At 49.5% G+C, this 18,977-nt stretch overlaps 1 protein-coding gene across 1 annotated transcript in view; it reads left to right on the top strand.

Moving 5' to 3' along the window:
- The window catches only part of NCF2 (neutrophil cytosolic factor 2), a 30,769-nt gene extending 12,950 nt beyond the window's left edge, over nucleotides 1–17,819 (top strand). The window contains exons 4-15 of the mRNA XM_082702936.1: nucleotides 1,002–1,136; nucleotides 1,780–1,887; nucleotides 3,344–3,403; nucleotides 4,719–4,762; nucleotides 6,413–6,554; nucleotides 6,780–6,848; nucleotides 7,756–7,831; nucleotides 9,532–9,557; nucleotides 9,956–10,107; nucleotides 10,225–10,336; nucleotides 14,630–14,807; nucleotides 17,400–17,819. Coding sequence (XP_082559062.1) covers nucleotides 1,002–1,136; nucleotides 1,780–1,887; nucleotides 3,344–3,403; nucleotides 4,719–4,762; nucleotides 6,413–6,554; nucleotides 6,780–6,848; nucleotides 7,756–7,831; nucleotides 9,532–9,557; nucleotides 9,956–10,107; nucleotides 10,225–10,336; nucleotides 14,630–14,807; nucleotides 17,400–17,512 — 1,215 coding nt within the window. The 3' untranslated portion in view covers nucleotides 17,513–17,819. The remainder of the gene's footprint in view (nucleotides 1–1,001; nucleotides 1,137–1,779; nucleotides 1,888–3,343; nucleotides 3,404–4,718; nucleotides 4,763–6,412; nucleotides 6,555–6,779; nucleotides 6,849–7,755; nucleotides 7,832–9,531; nucleotides 9,558–9,955; nucleotides 10,108–10,224; nucleotides 10,337–14,629; nucleotides 14,808–17,399) is intronic.
- The last annotated feature ends 1,158 nt before the right edge of the window (nucleotides 17,820–18,977 follow it).

Below are 18,977 nucleotides of genomic sequence, written 5' to 3'. Positions count from 1 at the left end.
CCACTAGGCTTCAGTTGACCAACTCTATCTCTTCTCTGGGGCTCCAGAGAACCAGCCCCACCAACCCGGGGCAGCAGGCTGTGACTCCTGGTTACACCTGAGAAAACCTCGCAGCAGCTCCTGGCTGTCTAGCTCATGGTCCGCTCAGGGTGCTGGGGCGCTGGGGGGACTCCACTGCACTCCCGCGAGAAAGAAGGAAAGTTAGCCCTCTTTGTTAGCTGTCCGCCTGATCCTCTTCCGCTCTCTGTTGCTTCCCATCTTTGCTCGAGAATCTTCTCACTCCACTTAGTCGTTTTTTATCTTGCCGACGCATCCAAAAGATTATTGGATTCTCTGTGTAAGTTGTAAGGCGTAGTGATAGATCGGATGCTCGTGATCCCACCACCCAACCCGAGACCTGGGAAATCATGATTCTCCGAGAACGTGCTATATCTGCATGTCCCCGGGGAAGCGCTGGTCTGCTGCCTCGATCTGGAGCCACCTCAAGTTCTGTGTTGTGGCCTGTGCTTTTCTAGGTGTTATATAATGTTGCTCTTTCTGGCTTCACTGCCCTTCTGCCCGCAGAGTTTCCTCCTACCCTGAAATCATACCACAGTCCTATTACTCATTACCATGCCCCAGGCGGAGTTCTGCAGCTGCTGGTACAGGATGATACGTCTGGAGCCCTTTCTGTCCCCACTCTTCACCTGTCCAGTCTTCTGGCCTGGGCTCGGTGGCACCAACACAAGAGCTTTTGTCCCCTCCTGATCTGTTTGGTTGTTGAAAGAATAACGCACTTAGTGTTGGATTTATGCACCATATGACATTTTCTTAACACCGTCCTCGTGCTGAACATCACCTGGCCGCATGATTGATGGTGTTGTATTGGAGATACCCCCGGGAAAGCTGAGGAAGGCAGGGATGTCAGCCAGCAACGTCCCAGGAGCAGACAGGCCAGCTCTTCCCTGCTGCCTCGATCTGGAGCCGCCTCAAGTTCTGTGTTGTGGCCTGTGCTTTTCTAGGTGTTATATAATGTTGCTCTCATGTATGCCAAGAAGGAGGAGTGGAAGCAGGCAGAAGAACATTTAGCTTTGGCGATGAGCATGAAGTCTGAGCAGAGGCATACTAAAATCGACAAAGCCATGGAATGTGTTTGGGTAAGCGTACTGATGACACCGGGTGGCTGGAGGGTTCTCACTGGAGTTCTCTCTGCTTCGGTGGACGCGCGGGTTGAGAAGTCGTGGACGTGGTGCTTGTACCCTCTCTGAGCTCTGGGTAACACCGATCCCAGGGTGGGGTCCCATGTTTTGGATCGTGAATCTGGCAGTGTTAAGTCCAGGAGGCTGTGTGGTAGCGCTGGGTTGGGGGGAACAAGGAACACAAGGCTGGATCCCAGCACAGGGGCAGAGGCCGTGCCTGCTTGCCTACCCCTGAGTCCTCGCTGGCAGCCCAAGGATGGTCATGTCATGGGCCTTGCGTGGACCCTGGCCACCTCGTGGTTGCAATGCCACCTGTGTTGAGTCTGTGGGGTGGGGAAGGGGCAGCCCCCCCTCCTTCCTTCCCCAGGGCATAACACGGACAAATGTCCATACAGCCTCTCAGGGCAACGCGATATTGAAACCAACTGTTCTCACCTTTGACATTCAGAAATTGTCACAAAGGCAGGCTTTACACATGTAGAAAAACTGCTTTTGTGAGGTTATCTTGGTGAACCTTTGCATCCATTGAGTGAGGGAGGCAGGGCAAGCATCATGAGCCCCGTATTGCAGGTGAGAAAACACTGTGCTCTCTGTGTTCTAGAAACAGAAGCTGTATGAGCCCGTGGTGATCCCTGTGGGCAGGCTGTTTCGACCCAATGAGAGGCAAGTGGCTCAGCTGGCCAAGAAGGATTACCTAGGCAAGGCGACAGTAAGTGACTCCTTCAGCTTCCCGGGAGGCTTCTATGGTGTGCGCCCTGTGAGGACCAGGGTGGGGACAGACTCCGGGGAGGAGGGCACCCCCCCCAATGATGCTTCCCTGGGACGGCAGCCAGAGACTGTTGGCAGCGTGGGGCTCTCGCTGAAAGGTGGGCAAACGCTTCTAGCTTATCGTTTCTAGCTCCTCATTCCTCCCTTCCTGCCTGACCCTGCAGGAGAGCCTTGGGGAGGCACGGGGTTAGTCATCTTAGTCACTGGTAGCTGAGTCTGGGGGACTGAGCCAGGGAGGAGAACAGGGAGAAAGTGCAGCTACAGTCACCTCAGCAAATGGAGAGAAAGCATGTGAGAGAAACGGACAAGCTCAGCATTCTCCTGGCTTCATGCTCTTCCTAGTCCCGCTTCCGCAGCCCTCTGAGGAGATGCCTTTATAATCTGGACTCCTTTAAATCCAGGTCTTAAATCCTCCCAGAGGTGATTCAGAGTGAGCCTGCGGCCCCTTGCCATAGCTGCACTTGACTTTGACATATCCTTAGGGCTAATGGGTTCCTACTGCCTGGGCAGCTGGTTCTCTCAGAGCTGCAGAGTTCAGGAGTGCCTGGGTCAGTGGAAACACCCCAAGGCCTGTCAGTGGATGAGTGGATAAACGTGTGATGCAGCAGAATGGCCATAAGAAGCAGTGAAGTACGGGGCACCAGGGTGGCTCAGTCTGTTAAACATCCAACTCTTGATTTCAGCTCAGGTTCTGATCTCGGGGCTGTAGGGTCGAGCCCCGTGCCGGGGCATGTACTGGGCATGAACTTGGAGCCTGCTAATGTCTCCCTCTCCCCCTCTGCCCCTCCCCGCATCTGTCCCCTTCTCTTAAAAAAAAAAAAAAAAAAAAAGGAATAAAGCGTTGATACAAGTAATAGCATGGGTGAACCTTGAAGACGTCATACTAGGTAAAAGAAGCCAGACATGAAAGCCACATGCTACATAATCCCTTTCACATGAACTATCTAGAATGGGTAAATGCACACAAATAGAAAGCAAATTGGTGAACGCCGGGTGCTGGGAGGAGAGGGTGTGGCGTGTCTTTTGGGGGGTGAGGAAAACGTCTTGGAACTAGATAGAGGCAGTGGCTGCACAGGATTGTGAACGTCCTCGATGTTACTGCATTGTTCACTTTAAAATGGTTAATTTTGTATTATGTGAATTCCACCTCAATTTAAAAAAAGGACAGAAAGAGAGAGCGGAGAGAGCCTGCTGGGTTAGCAGGGCTGGGCAGGTACTAGTTTCTTCAGTTGCTGGAGCTTGTAACCCAGAGGGTCAGCAATCCATGCCTTAGCCCCTGTCTGCCTCTGGCAGCGGGCTCGCGGGAGCACGGAGAGGAAGGAGGGAATTGTGGGGAAAGCCAGGCAGCGTGGGAGATCTGTGCTTCCGAGCCTCACGCGCTCCTCTCTCCGTTTCAGGTGGTGGCGTCTGTGGTGGATCAAGACAGTTTCTCGGGGTTTGCCCCTCTGCAGCCACAGGTGAGGCCGTCCCGTCTTCCTCCCCGGACCCAGGTCTCCAGAGCTCTCTGGAAACAGCCAGCTGGGGCAGTGTTTGTGCCGAGCTGCCTCATTAGAGGGCTCCATAAGCTGACCTCTTGGAGTTGCCGGCGGTGTCTGCTGGCCATTGTGGGTCACAGGTTCCACGACTCTTGGGAGAATAAGGCAGTTTTAGGCTTAGCCTCAAGTTCCCAGAAACCAACCCCCCAAAATGCCAGTTGTCATGCCTCTGCTGTCGAAGAGGGCTTCTGTTGACCATCTCTCCCGAAGCCTGGACTAGGCTCCCAGGAAATGGGAACACAGCGACGGCAGGCTCTTTGATGAGGCCTCTTCTCAGACACAGTGGCGAGTAGGGGCCTCCATGGGGCCTGCCCTTGTGTGGGGGATCCCCTTGGGAACACGATGGGTGCCCCCAGTGAGCCATTGCTCTGCCCGGTCCGGGCTCAGAGATGCTTCCAAGCAGACTGCGTGACAATAGGTCTAGAAACGTGAAGGCCTTTCCCTCCTTGTGAGGGAAAGAAGGTAAGACAGGCTGAGGGACATCTGACCGCCATTGCACACGCGCTGGGGAGGGGCTTCTGAGTGGGGCACCTCCCCCTCCAGGCTGCACACACCTGGTCACTCCCGACAACGGTGCCCACAGCCTGGGGCAGAGTGACGGCTGCTAGCCCAGAATGGGACCGACACCGGGCCAAGGAGGATGGATAGATTCAGGATCCTTTGATTCATGTCTTGACAATGAAGCTGAAGAAAACCCTTGTGGAGGACCCCCGGTCCACAGAACAGCCAGAGAGACTTCAAAAGGCAGAAGAAGCCCCAATCAATGGACTCCACGATATCTGGTGTAGAGCAGAGAGCACACTGAAAGGAGATTTCTGCCTGGTCAGGGGACGTTGAGTGGGTTTTAAATACAAGTGTCACATGATACAGCAGACATTAATTATAGAACAGAGCTTTTGGAAACTGTCCTAGGAAAGGACAGCGCTCAAGGTCAAAAGCGCCCTTGTGAGGCCATGTTGCTCTGTGATGGCGAAAATTCTCTGGAAACCAGGACTGGCTGAAGACGAATTGCTCTGCTAGGGACACCTGGACCCTGGGGAGCTGGTGGGAAGGGTTCATTTTCCGGTGTGTGGTCAAGGTCCATGGCGCCCTCTCCCTCGCCCTCTCCCTTGACAGTGTTCCCACAGAGCTTGAAATGCGTCGTTTGATTTTTGGGTTCGGGAGGAGGCTCACATCACCACTAACGGTCTGTTCTCTCCCCCACTCCTTCCCTTCATTCCTCCTGAATGTTCACTAGGCTGCTGAACCTCCACCCAGACCCAAAACCCCAGAGATCTTCAGGTAAGTGTGGTTTAGAGCAGGATGCAGAATCTCCGAGCTCCAAGCCTGAATTCTGGCAACCATGGGGGCGAAGAAGATGAAGCTGGGGTCAGGGACTGAGTCCTGGGGAGTGTAGCCTCGTGTGTGGGCTCTCCCTGTTTTCAAGGCTAGAATGGAGTGATGTGGGGGGATGGGAGCCTTGACTCTGGTAGGATGGACCACAGGGGTCCCCAGGTCCCCACGCACAGCCACCCACACATGGGGGTCCCTGCTGGAGGGCAGCAGGTGTCTGTGGAACAGAGCCCCCCTGTGCAGAGGCTAGAGCAGTTTTGTCCTGACTGTAGGCACTTCAGAAAAGGGGGAGGCCAGAGCTTTATGGAGTCGGGGGAGCAAAGTGGGAAGCTAGACGGTGTGTCCTTTCCTGAGTGGGCGTTTTTCACTCCTTCTGGACACATGGTCTCTGGAGAAGTAAGAGGAATAACTCAGGCAAAAGAAGCCGCTCTTCTATAAGACAAGAAGCCAAGAATGACACAACTTAGAGCTTTCTGAAGAATTCTTCTAGCAAAGAAGCAAGCCCGATCCTCTCGCCCATAAAGAGGTTTTTTTTTTTTTAAATTTTTAATTTTATTTATTTTTATTTTTTTAAGAATTTACTTATTTATTTGACAGAGAGAGAGATCACAAGTAGGCAGAGAGGGGCAGGCAGAGAGAGAGGAGGAAGCAGGCTCCCCGCCGAGCAGAGATCCCGATGCAGGATTCGATCCCAGGACCCCGGGATCACAATCCGAGCCGAAGGCAGAGGCTTAACCTACTGAGCTACCCAGGCATCCCGTTTTTTTTTATTTTTTAAATGAAAAAAGCACCACAGCAACTATAAAAATGAGGGGGCTGATGAGCTCATTACTAGCTCTGCCTGCTGGAGGAGTCTGTCTCTCCCACGCAAATAGCCTGTTGTTTGGAAACAGAGAGCAGGGCTGAGGGGAAGGGGACAGAGCGGAGGTGAGAGGGAGCCCTCCACCAGAGCAGGGGCCAGCCCCACACTCACACATTCCAAGGAGGCCCAGACTGTACAGCCAAAGCCTCCAAGGGCAAAGGAGGTCTTGAAGAAACAGTAAAAGGACAATGACATTGCTTAGCACACAGCTGGCTGGCCTCAGGCCCCCTTTACACATCCGGCCACTGCCCATAGCTGGCCTCTTGCTCTTCACCCCCTTACCCCCCCACCCCGTGTGCTCATTGGCTGGCGGGGCCTCCAGGTGACTTGGCCCCCCACCCCCTTTCTCAGCCAGCTGGCTCTCCCCCACCCTCCACCGTGTGTGTTCATCTTGTCCCACAAGCCCAGCCCACCGCAGCCCAGACTGGAGAGCTGGTCCAGCACAGCCGGAAGCTGCCTCCTCCGAGGATAGGGGAAGGCGAGGAGGGCACGGCCTGGGGGTCTCGTGTTGTTTTGTCTTTCATTCTCGTCCCACGGCCTATGTGGTTATGGTGCGTGTTCACGGGCACTTTCCTGCCCAGTCCTGCTCAGGTCCTAGGGGCAACTCAGTGCTGAGCTAGAGGGTGTCTGGAGCACATGTCCCGGCCCCAGGGCCACTGTCGTGCATGCCATGGTGCCATGCGCAGGACGCAGTCCACGCTGGACAGAGGATGGAGTCTCGCGTCTGTCCCCCGCAGGGCTCTGGAAGGGGAAGCTCACCGGGTGCTGTTTGGGTTTGTGCCCGAGACGTCAGAGGAGCTGCAGGTCATGCCGGGGAACATCGTCTTTGTCCTGAAGAAGGGCAACGACAACTGGGCGACGGTCATATTCAACGGGCAGGTATTCGGAGGACCAGGGGTGGGTGTGTCGGCCACGGGATCCTGGCAGCAGACGGCGGCGCGTGCTGGCGAGCAGCATCTGCTGCCTTGTTCACAGCCCGGCTGCCCGCCTTCGTCTGCACCCCCTTTGCTCCCCCACATCCCTGGGCCGTTGGGTGGTCCGGGTCCACTGGGCACTGAGGAGCCAACTTGTTCTCCCCTTTCCGATCACGCGATGCTGCCACAGAAGGGGCTCGTTCCCTGCAACTACCTGGAACCCGTCGAGCTGCGGATCCCCGGTCAGCAGCAGCCCCAGGTAACAACGTGCCTTGCTAGGCTGAGCCCCTTCCCACCACAGCCTCCCCGGAGGGGGACAGGGCTGTGTGGAAGAGGCGCTGGGAAGGTCCTTCCACTCCCAGTCCTAACTCCAGCCGCCCAGAGTGGAACCTGGGGAGCAAGGAAAGCCCCCAGATGTGCTGAGGGAGGGTCTGAGGGACCTGTTGGGCCCACCCCACCTCTCGGATTCCTCCCGGTCAGGGGTGACTTGGGATCCAAAGCCTGTAGTACAGGAAGGTTAGATCTTCCCGGAAATGTCCTCCTCACCTAGAAGAACCGTCTGTGTGTTGGCTGGTGACAGGCCGGTAACAAAGAGAAGTCCCTTTTAGAGCACAGAGTCGGAGTGGGCCTTGCCTGCCACGGCTCCTCCCTCCCTGCTTGAAGGCCTGCCCTTCCGCCGGTGGTCTTCACTGGACCTGAACTGCCGTGTAGATGACCGACGGCGTCTGACGTGTCTCTCTGGACACTGTGCAACCACCTGTCCTCTGTGCGCTTGGCCCTCCCCGGTCCGAGTTACTGTACTCAGATAACTGGAAGTGTTTTAAATGCTGTACCGATGAGGGATGGACTTTTCCTTAAGGGGCGGGATGTGGAGCCAGAGGGAAGCTGAGGCAAGACTCAGGTCCTCCCTCATCTCCAGAGACTTCCAGTGCGGCTGAAAGGGGCAGGCAGCAGGGGCCTTTTAGGTGGGGCTTAAGGTTCTTGTTTCTACTGTGATTTCTTCCCATCAGGTCAACCTGCCTCCTCTCTAACCAGCACTTTCCTTAGTCTCCCCGAATGTCACCACTGCTCCAACTTTTAGGAAGCCGTTTGCCTTTCCTTGCCCCGCCCCCCCCCCCAAACTCCTACCTAAGGACTTGGTCTCTCACCACCTCTGTCACCTCCAGGAGGAAGCCTCCCCAGAGTCTGATATCCCAGCTCCTCCCAGTTCCAGCGCTCCTGGAAGACCCCACTTGCCACCCGGTTGGTGTCCCTGGAAAACACCCTTGGCCTGGGTATAGGAATGCTCCCGGCTGCTTCCTCGCAGAGCATTGCTCTCCCAGCCTTCTAGGACATTCTGGTTTCTTCTCCCTGCATGCTGCTCAGCTTATGAACCCATAGCCCCAGGGCTCTTCTCTCCTGCACCACCCACCCACCCAAAACATAGGAAATAAGACGCCCTTTGCCCCTATCTACTCCAGAACACCCATAGGGAGCAGGTAAATGTAGCTGGTTTCTGGGGAGCAGTGAGTGTCTCGACTTAAGTGGTCACCAGACCCCTCCATCATGAGGTACAGAAACCATGTCCCGGAAAGGTTGAAGTCAGTGCATACGTTTACCTCAGAGGGGGATGGAGTGGCTCTTTTCGAAAGTCCAGGAGCTCTATCTGGAAAAGAAACTGCTCTGCAGAGCCCCAAGGGATAGACCACGAACCAAGGGCCAATGAGAAAAGGACATTCTCCTGATGTCTGGAGAGGGTGGCCTTGGGAGGTAAGGGGATTTGGGTCACGAATGCCGTTTAAGCTGATTCTGGATAAGTGCTCGGTAGAGATGCATTCAAGAGGCTGTTTGTCCAAATCCTAGATCCATGATAGTTAGGCACCCCCAGATCACCAGAACCCCTTGGGATGCTCCCCACACCTCCATATTTATTTTGAAAACTGTCGAACCTACAGACTGAAAATTGAAAGTGTAGAACAATAGACTCCAGAATACGTTTCACCTAAATTCACCAACTGTTAACATTTTGTATCACATCCTTGCCCACTCCCCTCACCACCCCCAACCACTTGAAAGGAAGTCGCAGATTCATGGCCTTCACCCTGCACTTGAGTATTATCTCCTATCCTCCTGTATAACCACAATTGATACATCTAGGACATTGAAGGTTATTATAATATTATAGAGTATATATTTCATACTCCTATTTCTCCAGTGACCCCTCAAAACATCCTTGATAGCTTTTTTTTTTTTTTTTTTTTTGGTTTTTACCTTTTCTCTCTAGGGGCCCATCAAGGATCACATATTAGCCTAGGAAAATTTTATGACTATAGATTCCTAGACATTTGATTCCGATTCTTCAGGATTGGAATTGGGCTTTAGAATCTGTGTTTCTAGGGAAAACAAAAAACAAAAAACCTTTCAAGTGACTCTAATGATTAGCTGGGTATGAAATCAATGGTCTTTTTTTCCATTGTGCACCCTCTATAGTGATTACCTTTATGCAGACTTCTCATATAAATTATGTGCTTATGGCCATATTCATATACATATTAGAAACAGGCACAAAAACAGAGGACAAGGGGGAAACGAGTGGTTCTAACGTTGCTGCTATGGTCCCTGGTTCTTCTTGCACTCCCTGCTTTCATTGCTCAGCGCCCAATGGTGTAACTGGACTTTGGGGTCCCTGCTCACCCCATGCACTGCTGGGGTGGGATGGTCCTTTGATATTCGCCTGTACGTTCCCCAGAGGCAGGGACTGGGTTTCTCTGTGTGTTTGTGCTTTGCCTTGCACATTTCCCCCAAGTGCAATTTTCCCTACAGTTTAAGGTTAAGAATCACCCCAGAGATTTAAAGGTAAGAAGTTGGGTGTCCTATTCTAAAAGGTTTCATTCTGTGGAAGGCAGGGACTAGCCGGGAGTGTTTATTCAACATCTTCTTTTTATTCTGCCTTCTCCATTTAGGTCAAAAAGGAAAAGAAGAGCCCAAGGTAAGCTTTTTCCTTGTACTCTTTCAAGTGGAAGAGAAAGGAAAAGCTGAGGCTCTCCGCCGTGAGCAGGTGTCCCTGGGTTACAGAAGGAGTCCCCGAGGAAGGGTGGGCCGGCTACTACCATACACACGGTCGACAGGGTGGAGGGCCCCATAATGACTTTGCCCACCCCGTGCACACATTTCCTACTGGCCTGGAGTGTGTGGGCCAGCTCTTCCAGCTCTGTAGGAATTCCTATCCAGGCAAGAGTGGGGCTGTGGGCCCTCTGAAAGCCCCTTCCCGTGAAACCGGCTAGCTATTGGCCTCTCCTTGCTGCACAGAACACTCCCCGTGATCCAGGATGGGCTGAGAGGAGGCCACAGACCCTCATGAGCTCCCTCTGCTTCCTCTCCCCTCAGGAGGGAAAGCTCAGCGTTCCCATGCCCTACACACTCAAGGTGCACTACAAGTACACGGTGGTCATGGAGACGCAGCCCGGGCTCCCCTACAGCCAGGTCCGGGACATGGTGTCTAAGAAACTGGAGCTCTTGCCAGAACACACGAAGCTGAGGTGAGCCCATGAAGGTAGCAGGGCTCCATCTGGGGACCTGGTGCTGGCCTGGGGGAGAGAAGACAATGGTTTTTGTGCTGATGTTCTCCAACTTGGTTCTTACTCGCCTCTGCCCAGCTATCGGCCTCTGGACAGCAATGAGCTGGTGCCCCTTTCAGAAGAGAACATGAAGGCCGCCTGGGGGCAAGTGAAGAACTTCAGCCTGACTTTGTGGTGTGAGAACACAGTGGTGAGTGCAGGGAGCCCAGGGCCACCCAGCGTCCTCTGTCTTTTGGGCCCCTTCCTCAACAGCACGTCCCGAGCCCCGGCCACAAGTCTGGCACGGTGCTTGGTGTTGAGGATATGGTGAGTCACGAGCCACACCTCTGCCTCCCTTTCCCTGGCACCCTGGTGGCAGCCTGGAGCGGGTTCCCCGCAAGGGAAGAGGAGGCCCCACAATGCACAGAAAGCCTCCGAGTCCCTTCTAGCTGCTGCCCCACCCAGCGGTTCCAAGGTTAGACCCGGCGCTATCAAGCAAGGTCAGAATGAAATCCTAGCTTGAGGCTGAGCTCCTCGCCATTCTTCACTGTCCGTTTCCATGCGGAAGAACACTTGGGAGTGGAGGATAATAGTTTGCATTTATGTCACAGAGAGATGATTTGGATTACAACCTCCCAGCAATAGCCAGAATCTATTGAACATCTCCCAGGTGCCAGACGCCACGCTAAGTGCCCACTGCATGTGCATTCTCAGGGGCCCCACGACTCCGTGAGGTATTGTTAGCCCGTTTCGCAATTTAGGTAAGAAGGCAAAGAGAGGTCGACTTGACCAAGATGACACAGCGGGTCGGTAGTGGAACCGTGGCCCAGTGAGAATTTTGACTCCAGAGTCTGTACTGTTGAACCCCTTTCTAGACCTCAGGGCCTAGAACAGAGGTAACTCACTGCCCAGTAAGAGTAAAGGGCATTGGGAGCAAAGTTAGAGGCTAGGAGTAGTAGCTACGCACTAACACTCTTGACTTTGTCCCTTTGTCTCCAAGGGAAAAGAAAATTTCTTTTTTTGTTGAGGTTAATTCCCTCCTACAGCCGTGGCTCCTAAAAACCATCCATGTTCTATGAACATTTCGACGTACATTTTTTTGCCTTTTATGTAATTTCATATAAGTGGAGCATATAAATGGATTGTATAGTATATATATGCACATAAATTCACACGATCCATTTATATGAAATTGATGGACTATTAAAAGTTATAGGCATGGTATATATTTTTACATATATAATGTAAATATACATTATATTTATGTATAAAATCTGTTATATATATGTCACTATATATACTATACATACGAACTTTCAATAGTCCAACAGTTTCATAATAAAGGGATCATACAATAATATATAAGCTTTTAAAGTACATTTCAATATATTCTTTTCCTTTTTTTAAAAAATTTTTTTAAAGATTTTATTTATTTGACAGAGATCACAAGTAGGCAGAGAGGCAGACAGAGGAGAGGGGGAAGCAGGCTCCCTGCTGAGCAGACAGCCCAATGTGGGGCTCGATCCCAGGACCCTGAGATCATGACCTGAGCTGAAGGCAGAGGCTTAACCCACTGAGCCATCCAGGCATCCCTACTTTTCTGTCTTTATATATACTTTTGTGGTATAATAGTCCATTTCTTTTGATCACTAATGGTATCACTAAATGAATAGTAGTTTGTTTATTGATTGACCTGTTGGTAGACATTTGGATTGTTTCCAGTGTTTGGCGACATTTATTCTTCAACAAACATTTGCTGAGCACTTACTGCTCTCTTGTATATTCCTGGAGATACAAACACTAACAAAACACAGGCTCTTCTTGGGGGAAAGACGGGGGCGGACAGGATTACAAAGCGTGTGTTAGGTGAACTGATGGAGACGGATGGTGTGCTGTGTTTCCTAAGCGCAAGGGAGGGTGTCTCACCCAAAAATGCTAAAGGAAGTTGGGACAAGTCAATAGTCAATAGCCTTCCTAGAGAGAATAATGCTGAAATTGTCTTGAAGCATAGCCCAGCGGTAAAAGAACTAGCAAGGTGGAGGAGGTGAAGAGGCCGTCTCTAGATGGAAGAGCAGAGGGAAGACCCAAAGAGTTGGCAGTGGTGACAGACACAAAGACACAAGCTGGAAGGCTGCATCATGGAAAGTCTTGCATACTGTGGCACTCGGATGGGGTTGTGAGCAGGGTAGAAAAATAGGAGGAATGATGGCTTGGGACGGATGATTCAGGAACCTAGGAGCAAGGGAGCGGGTGCTCTAGGAGGCAGGCCAGCCCGCAGGCTTTCTTTGAGTGCTCAGCTTCCCGTCCACAGTCCTGACACTGAGGGGTCCCAACGCACAATTGAGGAGATCGTAGCTTCCACCGACCAAAGCCGCTGTCAGCTGGGGTCCCTCTGTTCTCCCGTTTCCTGCTTTAGCATGTTTAGATGGTGGCATCTGCAGTTCCATCAGTAAGGGGTATGACATTCGACAGGCCCTACGTGAACCCTTTGGAGAGCTACTATTTTTTACCTCTGAATGGATTTTGAAACCACGGAAATGAGCGCACAGGCAAAGCTCTTCCAGACCATCTGGGCTTGGGGCAGTGGGCTCTGTGGGGGCAGAGTCCCTCTTCTAAACCCTCAACCCCACAGCTGGACAGGGGCTTCTGCTCAGCTGGGGAAGGGTCTCTGGCAGGTTCTCACTGAAATTAGATACGTGTTAGTTGGGAAAGAAAAATGAGTGGGAGAGGCAGTAAAGAGGTTGGGCCCAGCGGAAGGCCCAGCGGTAAGCCCCAGGTCGGTGGTGTTTAAGGGTTCAGAAAATTTTGTTCAGGAAGTATGGCCCCTGGACTCACTGGCACCCAGGACCCTAGGTGCAGGACGGCGGAGAACAGGTAGCAGTACAGGGGGTCCTTTGGAAGTCTGAAAGGTCATCCTGAGGTTTTCGATGGTCTCTGTCAGGAGGGATCCTTTCAGTATTGTCTTGAAAGGATTCTGCCTGGCCCTTCCGCTCTAAACGTGTTACTTCCCTTGAAAGGGAAGTATTTTCTTTATTGTTTTTAATTATGGTTGATTTTTGTCCTTTGAAGAGCGCTTCAGTATAACTAGTGGCTGTATGTAACTAGCCCTCCCCAAATTCCCAACATAGTCTTCTCGGGATGCAGTCTGGCTTCAGAGGTCATTGGCAGGCATTCTTTTATCACTACCCCTTAGTCCTGGAGGCAGCAAGTCAGGATGTTCTCATTCAGTTGCTAGAAGAGCAGGAAAAGGGACCATCATTTATGAAGTATCTACTCTATGCAGAAACACATTAATCAAATTTAAATATAAATATGTATATATTGAGACTAGGACTCTCACAGAGAGTTTAATAATTGTGAGCCAGGGACGCCTGGGAGGTGCAGCTGAGCGTCTGACTCTTGGTTTCTGCTTAAGTCGTGATCTCAGGGTGTGGGACGGAGCCCCGTATCAGGCTCCCTGCCCCGAGCCTGCTTAGGATTCTCTGCCTCCCCCTTCCCTCTGCCCCGCCCCTGCTCACACACACACATGTGTGTTCTCTCTCAAATAAATAAAATCTTTAAAAAAGTAATTGTCAGCTATTACTATTCTACATCATATTTCATTCTTCTAGCCTCTGTTTCAGGCGAGAAAACAAGTTCAGAGAGGTTTCACCACTTGCTCAAAAACACACAGACGGTGAGCAGTGGAGCTATTTCCACCCCACTGTACTGCCTTCCAGTAAAAGGGACCTGCCAGGGAACACACGACATTAGAAAGTAAGAACTCTGAACACTCGGTACAGCACTGAACCTCACAGGGTTTCTATTACGGGTTCGTTAAATCCTACGATTCACTTCTCTAGAAAACTGCACCCTTTTTCTCTTCAACATTTGTGGATCAAAAACCACAATGATAACTAAGGTGTGTACTTAAAACATGTATCAGAAAGCAACGCCTTTATTCATGGCCTGAGAAAGACAACATGACGCTCTGCAGGGTTTCTCAAACTTTAGCAAGTATGAGACTCATCTAGAGGGCTTGTTAAAATGCAGATTGCTGGGCCCCACATGCAGTGGGTTTAGGATTTAACGGGTTTGGGATGGGGCCAGAAATTTACATTTCTAACAAGGTCCCTAGCGTTGTGGATGCTGGGGAGAGGGTGTTAGATTCAGAGTTAGAAACCCGGGTTTGACCTTGGGTTCTGTCGGTTACTTGTGACTCCATCTCTTGTTTTTCCGTCTGTGATGAAATAGCAGTAGTACCTGTTCTTTTTTTAGGATTCCTGTAGGTTTTTGTAAGATTTTTAAGACCACCTATGGTCCTGCAGACCTTTTGGGTTCATTATCCAACCATCCTGTGTTCCTAAAGTACATGTTGGGTCTGTGCTAGGGACTGATCACACGCTTGGCCTTCATGAGTTTATATCCCAGGTGCTACACTAATGTTTCACGGATTCCTTTAGTGATGTTCAATGTTCACTGGCTGAGAAGTTGAGAAAACTAACAGGCCCTTTTATTATTTCAGGGTGACCAAGGCTTTCCAGATGAACCCAAGGAAAGTGAAAAATCTGAAGCTAATAACCAGACAACAGAACCAGAGCTTAAGGAAGGAGGCCAAGTGGTAGCACTCTTCAGTTACGAGGCCACCCAGCCAGAAGACCTGGAGTTCCAGGAAGGAGACATAATCCGGATTATATCAATGGGTAGGTACTACTCCTGGATCACAGAAACTAATTTCCATGTGAGCAGCAATAAGTCCAAGGGAAGAGAGGAAGAAACATTAATAACTTACAAGCCAAACTTTAGCCAGTGGTTTCAGTGTCCTTCCTCACTTTCAGCGGGAAGGAGCAGAACGGAGCGCTCAGCCTTTCCATCTGTTGCTCCAGTGGGGAGGGAAGCAACAGATGACAGACTCCGCTGACATTTTGATTGTTAAAGATGGCGGTTTCAGGCGGGCCCTTGGTGGCTCAGTGTGTTAACTGTCTGCCTTCGGCTCAGGTCATGATCCTGGGGTCTCTCTCCCAGCCGCCTGGCCCTTTGTGCTCTCTCTCACTGTCTCTTGAGTAAATAAAATCTTAAAAAAAAAAAAAAAAGGCTGTTTTGGAAGCCATGCTTTCTCATTCCCAGAGTGAACCGATTGGACAGTGGCTGGAATCATTTTGTCTTTGCACCAAGCCATAGGATACTTTTCTGTAAACCGCAGTTCTTTGAATTGATGTACTTTCTAAAGATGAGAGAAGAAGTGGGTAGATTTTGCCTGAACAAGAAGCTACTCAACATTGCTTCGTGTCTCTGGTGACTTTCCTGATCCTGTTAGGAATCAAACACACTAAAAGCTGAAACAGTATTAAGTAGAGAGTTCTAATTTAGCTCTTCTCCCAACTTCAGAATGCCCAAGCACCCTTTTGAGAGTTAAATAAAATTCCTGGCCCAGCAACCAGATTCTGATTCAGGTCTGGGGTGGGGCCCACAAATTTGCATTTCTAACAGCTTCCAGTGTGATGCTGATCTCCCAAGGGTGAGAAGCACCATTCTAACTCACAGTTTGACATAATCCGTATTTCTCTACTTCAAGAGTTCCATCAAAAGCTTTGTTCAAAACAGCAGAAATACGCATTAGCAATGTAGAGTAGTGGAAACAAACACCATTACCAATTATGACAGAAAATCCAACAGATTAAGAAATCAGATTTAAAAGTTAATGGTGTAAAGAGTATACAATTGCGTGGCAATTAACTCAAAATATGAGTAATGAAGTAAATAAAGCAGGCTGCCTTGGCTGTGACTGTCTTCTAACAGGGGACAGTAAGACTTAGTAACTCCCAGCACCATTTTTTAAAGAGTCAGTATCAACTAGCCAGCTACACTGTCCAGTGTTGGGGTGGGGAGTGAGGATGGGATGAGATCACAGAAAAACCTAGGTAGATGAGAGAGAAAAAAAAAGGTGGCATATTCCTTACTGTGTCTGACTCTTCCTTTCAGCTTAGGGTCCTGGGATCTAGCCCCGTCTTGGGCTCCATGCTCTGCGGGGAGTCTCCTAGTTTTCTCTCCCTCTGCCCATCTCCGCCATGCTCTCTCTCTAAAATAAATCAATCTTAAAAAGAAAATAAATCATAAGGAAAATACTGTTGTAGCACAGTGCTGTATCAAAAAATCTGTGTATAAGTGGACCCTCACAGTTCAAACTTTTATTGTTCAAAGATCAACTATTTTTTTTTTTAATTAATTTTTTTTGAGAGAGCATGAACAGGGGTAGGGCAGAGGGAGAGGAGAGAGGAGGGAGGGAGGGAATTTTTTTTTTTTTTAAAGATTGTATTTATTTGCCAGAGAGAGCGAGCTTGGGAGAACAAGCAGGGGGATCCCCAGGCAGGACTTGATTCCAGGGTCCTGGGATCATGACCTTGAGCCAAAGGCAAATGCTTAAGGGATTTAGCCACCCAGGTGTCTTGGAGGGAGAGAATCTTCAGCAGATTCCACACTCAGGGCAGAGCCTGATGCAGGACTCAATCTCACAACCCTGAGATTATGACCAGAGCCGAAATCAAGAGTTGGATGCTTAACTGACTGAGCCACCCATGTGCCCCAAAGATGAACTGTATCTAATTAATGGCATGTCCTCTGCATGTAATCAGAATAAAGATTCCTAACATAGGTCAGATAAAACTCTTCTGTTATTAAAAAATATCCTATCTCGACATTGGGGAGGGTATGTGCTTTGGTGAATGCTGTGAAGTGTGTAAACCTGGTGATTCACAGACCTGTACCCCTGGGGATAAAAATATATGTTTATAAAAAATAAAAAATTAATAAAAAAAAATGGGACAGCTAAAAAAAAAAAGAAGTGAATTACCTTGGTCCAAACCCTAATTTTACCACTTACTCTGTGCCTGGCCTTAGGCAATTACCTAACCAGACTGAATCTTGGCTGTCCCTTTTCTGAGATGCTCATCACAAAAGGATATTAAAATAAGATGCTTTTAAATTATAAAAAAAAAAAAATATCCTATCTCAAAATGTATTTTTATTTTATTTTAATTTCTTTTATCTTATCTTTCTGACAACTTTTTGAAACATCTAATTGATATTCTGTATTTTACTCCTCCATGGTAAGACAGAAACCAGTAAGACGGTGGAAGTCCTATGTTCACTTTTCTCTCAAATCATTTCCCAATAGACTCTTCCCTGTTAGCACAGTTGGGGGTGAAGGACTGCCGAAGCTCTGTGTGGAATATCCAGGTGACCTTAATTCTCCCGCACTGGTTTTAGAAATTGATGTATTCATTTCCTTCTATCAGTGAATGAAGACTGGCTGGAAGGAGAGTGCAAAGGGAAGACTGGCATTTTCCCCAAAGCGTTTGTTGAAGAACATGCAGCTACAGATTTGGAAAGCTCTCCTAGAGGAGTCTAGGATGTTCCAGAACCTACAAAGTGGGAGAAAAGTTACTATAATCACTCGAGGTTTGGCACGCACCTGCAGTACACTGTAGGGAGACATCGCTGTGCGGAAGTGTTAACTAATCTACTTTTCCCACTGAAAATTTAACCTACTACACAATGATGTGAAGACTTATCATGATGATGACCCTGGCGGGTGGGGTGGGCTGAGTGGGTGGAAATGTCTGGAAGGGCATGAGGGGTCTTCTAGGGTGCTGATGTTTCTTGCTTGGAGTGCTGGCTACCCAAATGTGTTCACTTTGTAAAAGTTCACTGAGCTGTATATGGATTATTGGTGCCTTTCTGTATGTGATACCTCAATAAAAAACTTAGAAAAAACAAGACATGCAGAGTGTACGCCCAAGGCCGAAGTATAAATGCCCCTATTCCTGTACCTCAACAGTTGCAGACTCCTCCTAGAGCCTGAAGTAAATCTACGGGTCATTCAGATGGCAGACGCATGCAAAATTAACTTTCCTTTACTCAGTCTCACTGTTTGAACTGAATTTAGACTTCAATTCCATAGAGAACTGCAACCCCGGGATCCCTTCCAATCCCACCTTCTCCGGGAGGGACATTTGTTAAGAGTTTGATACTGAACATGGGCCACTACTACCTGAGTGACGCAAAGAAGCCACAGCCAGGAAGCCACTTGGTCAGGACTATCCTGCTGGTTAACATTTTATAAGATGGACTGATACACGTGACAGAATGCTATGGTTTTATTTTGGTCATCATTTAACCAAAGGGCTTGATTTTTAGGGTTAACTTGGGGTTAACAGATACTAGACTTTAGAACCAGCCTTCCTTTCCCTCCCTCCCTCCTGGCACAGTACGTGTGGCTGCGACCATTCAAGTGTGCGGGTGCTTGTGGAGAGCAGTCAGGAAAGAAGTGTAGAGGGAATCGACACGGACGTGAGGGGCTCGCTGACCAGTGTGAACACACAAACTGGCAGGCCGTGGCACTGACCTCCAACCAGCCGCCGCACGCCCGGCAGGCCACTACCGGAAACTTTGGACAGAACTATAAGAAATGCAGCCTCGCAGCTAAGAACACTAATTACTGTTGGGGTTAACCAGACTTTGTGATTTTTAGACCAGAAAGAGAAACTATCTCTGCATTGTCCCACTGAGAGTAAAAATAGGGATACATATGGATGGTTGTTAACTTCCTTGCATAAGCCAATCTTTATTTATTAGATAAGAGAATTTTGACAATCAGTTTCTTCCTACCCATCCCTTTCCATAAAAATGCCCAGTGGTTTGGAATGCTATTAAAAGCACAAATAACCCTGAAGCTTATTCAATTTCTGACCATCTCTGCTTTCTCCTAGATGACTTATATAAGTAGTTTATATACTTGGCTTTTTGTTTTTGTTTTTATTAACATATAATGTATTGTTTGCTTCAGGGGTACAGGTCTGTGATAAAGTAGGATA

The sequence above is a fragment of the Mustela nivalis genome, assembly GCF_964662115.1.
Source record: "Mustela nivalis genome assembly, chromosome: 16".
Taxonomy (NCBI): domain Eukaryota; kingdom Metazoa; phylum Chordata; class Mammalia; order Carnivora; family Mustelidae; genus Mustela; species Mustela nivalis.
Note: the sequence above shows the minus strand (reverse complement) of the source record. Positions and strands in the feature narration are given on the sequence as shown.